This window comes from Colobus angolensis, unplaced genomic scaffold (genome assembly GCF_000951035.1).
Source record: "Colobus angolensis palliatus isolate OR3802 unplaced genomic scaffold, Cang.pa_1.0 Scaffold25, whole genome shotgun sequence".
NCBI lineage: Eukaryota > Metazoa > Chordata > Mammalia > Primates > Cercopithecidae > Colobus > Colobus angolensis.
Genome location: NW_012115710.1, coordinates 5,218,022 through 5,223,383, shown reverse-complemented (window position 1 = coordinate 5,223,383; position 5,362 = coordinate 5,218,022). Strand labels below are relative to the sequence as shown.

General features: G+C 48.8%; 1 protein-coding gene across 1 annotated transcript in view; it reads right to left on the bottom strand.

Moving 5' to 3' along the window:
• Nucleotides 1-1,607: 1,607 nt before the first annotated feature.
• TULP2 (tubby like protein 2) overlaps nt 1,608-5,362 on the bottom strand; it is a 26,615-nt gene continuing 22,860 nt past the window's right edge. The window contains exons 7-10 of the mRNA XM_011946534.1: nt 4,362-4,482; nt 4,193-4,285; nt 2,515-2,686; nt 1,608-1,767 (exon numbers count right to left, since the gene is read on the bottom strand). Of these exons, the coding sequence (XP_011801924.1) occupies nt 1,634-1,767; nt 2,515-2,686; nt 4,193-4,285; nt 4,362-4,482 (520 nt within the window). The 3' untranslated portion in view covers nt 1,608-1,633. The remainder of the gene's footprint in view (nt 1,768-2,514; nt 2,687-4,192; nt 4,286-4,361; nt 4,483-5,362) is intronic.

Here is a 5,362-nt window from a genome sequence, read left to right as displayed (position 1 = left end):
CTTGTTACCCAGGCTGGAGTGCAATGGCACGATCTCAGCACACCAGCAACCTCTGCCTCCCGGGTTCAAGCGATTCTCCCGCCTCAGCCTTCTGAGTAGTTGGGATTACAGGTGTGAGCCAACACGCCCAGCTAATTTTTGTATTTTTAGTAGAGAAGGAGTTTCACCATGTCGGTGGTCAGGAGTTTGAGACTCCTGACCTCGTGATCCGCCCGCCTTGGCCTCCCAAAGTGCTGGGATTACAGGCATGAGCCACTATGCCCACCTCTACCTCTAATTTTTATTTTTATTTATTTCTTTCTTTATTTATTTTTTGAGGCCAAGTCTCGCTGTATCATCCAGGCTGGAGTGCAGTGGCGCGATTCCAGCTCACTGCAATCCCCTGGGTTCAAGCAATCCTGCCTCAGCCTCCCTTGTACCTGGGATTACAGGCGTGCGCTAACACGCAGGGCTAATTTTTGTATTAATCTTCCTCTAGACCTTCTCAGAACGCAGGTTCCTCTCATCCTCCTAACCTAATGGCCTTTCATTAGCTTTACAAAAGCAGCTTAGTTCTGGGAAGGATTATTATCATTTAAACTAGAAATCCCAGCACTTTGGGTGGGCTGAGGTGGATGGATCACTTGAGATCAGGTGTTTGTTTCCAGACGGAGTCTCGGAGTCTCGCTCTGTCGCCCAGGCTGGAGTGCAGTGGCACGATCTCGGCTCACTGCAAGCTGGGCCTCCCGGGCTCACGCCATTCTCCTGCCTCAGCCTCCCGAATAGCTGAGACTACACACACCTGCCACCACGCCCGGCTTTTTTTTTTTTGTATTTTTAGTAGAGAGGGGATTTCACTGTGTTAGCCAACATGGTCTCAATCTCCTGATCTCGTGATCCGCCCGCCTCGGCCTCTCAAAGTGCTGGGATTACAGGCGTGAGCCACTGCACCTGGCCTTTTTTTTTTTTTTTTTTTTTGAGATAGAGTCACATTCTCTTGCCCAGGCTAGAGTGCAGTGGCACTATTTCGGCTCACTGCAACCTCCGCTTCCCAGGTTCAAGCAATTATCATGCCTCCGCCACCAGAGTAGCTGGGATTACAGGCATGCACCACCAGCTAATTTTTGTATTTTTAGTAGAGACGGGGTTTTGCTATATTGGCGAGGCTGGTCTTGAACTCCTGACCTCAAGTGATCCTTCCACCTTGACCTCCTAAAGTGTTGGGATTCCAGGCGTGAGCCACCGCGCCTGGCATTTTTTTTTCTTTGTTTTTGTTTTTTTTTTTTTTTCAGACAGAGTCTGACTGGAGTGAAGTGGAGCTATCTCGGCTCACTGCAGCCTCCGCTTCCTGGGTTCAAGTGTTTCTCCTGCCTCAGCCTTCCGAGTAGCTGGGATTACAGGTGTCAGCCACCACGCCCAGATAATTTTTGTACTTTTAGTGGAGACAGGGTTTCACATGTTGGCCAGGCTGGTCTCGAGCTCCTGACTTCAGGTGATCCACCGGCTTCAGCCTGCCGAAGTGCTGGGATTCCAGGTGTGAGCCAGCTTGCCCGGCCAGTGTTGATTATTAAGGTGGTGCAAAAGAAGGCATGTCCGGGCCCTTCCTCCAAATGAGGAGGCACAGAAACTGGTAAGGGTATGGTATTTTATTGAGTTATTCAACAGCCAGCTTCCAACCGAAACTGGACAAGCAGATGCCGAAGGCCTGGAGCGGGCTAAACGGGAAGCAGAAGTCCATGGTGAATGTGTCTGGGCCCACTCGGCCGAATTGGAGCACCAGATGTTCCGCTGAGAAGTGAATCAGGAACGAAGCCTTAGCCAGACTGTCATCTTCCAGCTTCGAGAAATGAGACTATTTTTTTTTTCTTTTTTCTTTTTTTTTTTTTGAGACGGAGTCTCGCTCTGTCGCCCAGGCTGGAGTTTAGTGGCGTGATCTCAGCTCACTGCAAGCTCCGCTTCCCGGGTTCACACCATTCTCCTGCCTCAGCCTCCCGAGAAGCGGGGACTACAGGCGCCCGCCACCTCGCCCTCTTTTTTCTTTTTTTGAGACACAGTCTTGCTCTGTCACCCAGGCTGGAATGCAGTGGCCTGATCTTGGCTCACAGCAACCTCTGCCTCCCAGGTTCAAGCAATTCTTCTGCCTCAGCCCCCCCAAGTAGCTGGGATTGCAGGCATGTGCCACCATGCCTAGCTAATTTTGTATTTTTAGTAGAGACAGGGTTTCACCATGTTGGCCAGGCTGGTCTCGAACTCCTGACCTCTGGTGATCCACCCGCCTTGGCCTCCCAAAATGCTAGGATTATAGGCGTGAGCTACTGCACCAGGCCGAGAATTGAGACTTTTAAGAGGCTGAGTGGTACTAGGCCAGAAACCTTGAGGGGTGTGTAAACTACAATTCCCAATAGGCTTTGCAATAGGGTGTCATCTGCCCTGACTAGAAAAACGCTCAAGTGATGATGGGAGATATAGTTCCCTTCCGTTCACACCCTAACCCCACCCCACCTGGCCCAGCTAAAATGGTTTCCAGGAGCTCACGGTGTTTGGGATCCATGATCTGGAAGTTCTTCACCGAAGCCTGAGTGACTCGACCATCGAAATTGAGCGTGTAGATACCGTTCTCCTCGTTCCACAATGGGGTTTTGCTGTGCAGCAAAAGCAACCCTTGTTTTTCCCCACGTTGGTAGCGACTCAGTAGTGACTCCCGTTCCTAGAAGGTAAAGAAGGGGCTGTGGTTTTCTCAGAGGCTTTTGAAACTCCATCTTGAACAGGGCCTGGGTAAAATGAGGATGAGACTTGCTGGGCTGCCTTCCCAGGAGGCTAGGCATTCTTAGTCACAGGATGACGCAGGAGTTTGACAGGACTGGTATCACAATGTTAGAAATGCTTGTTCCCCGGTGCCGTAAAGAAATAGCACTTGAACATAAACTTAACTTCCTCAGCAAGGCCATTTTTTTACTTTCTGCTGAAAGGGTACACTTGCCGGGAGTTTTGCCACAAGAGTACACCGAACAAAGGAGACAGGGTCATTTATAACCTGACGCATCCACCCTACTGCTGTGTCCGGTTTCCATTGGCTGGAACGGGACCTCACATTCTGTATTTGTCCCGATTAGCTAGCAACTTAGAACTTTTTAAAAGAGGAAAAACTGGAGGAGAACAAAGGAAGGAGGAAGTAACTTGTGGAATGCTGAGAAAGGTAAAAACACCTTCAAATAAGGAAGAGGAACAGGCTATGACCTCATGCTTACTTGGACCAGTATAAGCATGCCAGGGAAAATATTTAGGCTAAGTTGTGGGAGTTAAGAATATAAAGTACACTGATTTCTTTATTACGGCTAACAGATATTCAAGAATGTTAGCACAGATCTTTGAATAAATTTTGCCTCTAAGGGAAGTTATTGCCGGGCGCCGCGGCTCACGCCTATAATCCCAGCACTTTGGGAGGCCAAGGCGGGTGGATCACGAGGTCAGGAGATTGAGACCATCCTGGCTAACACAGTGAAACCCCGTCTCTACTAAAAATATAAAAAATTAGATGGGCGTGGTGGCAGGTGCCTGTAGTCCCAGCTACTCGGGAGGCTGAAGCAGGAGAATGACGTGAACCCGGGAGGCCCAGCTTGCAGTGAGCTGAGATCTTGCCACTGCACTCCAGCCTGGGCGACAGAGCAAGACTGTGTCTCAAAAAAAAAAAAGAGAGAGAGAAAGAGTCTGAAAGAGGGAGGAATCCTCAGTTCCTGGAATTGCCCACCCCTTTCCCAGAAAACTCATGAATAATCCCCCTCTTGTTTAGCATATAATCAAGAAATAATCATGAAAATAGCCAACCAGCTGGCCTCAAGGCTGCTTTGCCTATGGAGTAGCCATTCTTTTGTTTCTTCTCTGAAAAACTTGCTTTTACTTGACTCTATGGACTGGCCACAAATTCTTTCCTGCCTGAGATCCAAGAACCCTCTCTTGGAGTCTGGATCAGACCCCTTTTTGGTAAGAGTTTGTTAACCTACCACCAACCCTTTTTTCTCTGGATGCAAACGTTTTGAGTCTCTAGTCTTTATTCCCTGAGACACGGAAGTCTAACAGTCTTTCAGGCTTCACAGGACACTTGTAACCCACTGGCCTCCTCTTCCTCCTCTTCTTCCTCCTCTGGGATCTAGGAGGACCGGCCCCAGCCCTTTCTCCTCCATTGACCCTGAGATTCCCGACGTCAGAGACTCACATTTCGTGGCTGGACATCAATTCTCTGGTTCCGGCTGTTGGTTCCTGGGAGAATCACAGTCATTTTTCGAGGCCCCAGGTCTCCTAAGATGTGCTCCTGGGGGTATTATATTCCAGTTGGCCTGGTTCCTTCTTCCGACCATCCTACCCCATTCTGTCATCCCCAGGACACTCACATAACACACAGCCCCCAGCTCCCGTCTGATCCGAGCAGTATTCTCGATTAAATGCTCCCGGTCAGGATTCACCCCATTGTCAAAGATGGTGAACTTGGTGCCGAAGATATTGGATCTGCTTCAGGAAGGGAATGGATAGAATAAAAATACTAAGTGTTACTCTTTGAGTAAGTGTCACTCATCACATCGACTCTTCCCATCCATCCCCTATGTCTAAGACTATGTCCGAATGTCTAAGAATCATGTTCCTGGCTGGGCACAGGGGCTCACGCCTGTAATCCCAGCACTCCGGGAGGCAGAGGCAGGAGAATAGCTTGAGCCTGGGCAAAATGGCAAAACTTCTTCTCTACAAAAAAAATAGAAAAATTAGTCAGGTGTGGCAGTTTGTGCTGGTGGTCCCAGCTCTCAAGAGGCTGAGGTGAGAGGATCACCTGAGCCCCAGAGGTCAAGGCTGCAATGAATGTGATCTTGCCACTGCACTCCAGCCTGGGTGACAGAATGAAACCCTGTCTCTAAACAAATATATACATAAATAAAAATAATTAAATAAATGAGTCCGGGTGCAGTGGCTCACACCTGTAATCCCAGCACCTTGGGAGGCCAAGGTGGGTGGCTCACTTGTGGTCGGGAGTTCAAGACCAGCCTGACAGACATGGAGAAACCCTGTCTCTACTAAAAATACAAAATTAGCCAGGCGTGATGGTGCATGCCTGTAATCCCAGCTACTCGGGAGGCTGAGGCAGGAGAATTGCTTGAACCTGGGAGGCGGAGGTTGCAGTGAACCGAGATTGTGCCATTGCGCTCCAGCCTGGGCAACAAAAGTGAAACTCTGTCTCAGTAATAATAAAAATAATAATAAATGAAACAATCATATTTCCAGCATCCATGGTCCCAGGCCCCCCATTTCTTGGGTGAGCCATGTAACTTATGTAGCCTCCCTATTTTATTTAAATGGCCTTTTAGAAACTCTCTTCTTCTTCTTTTTTTTTTTTTTT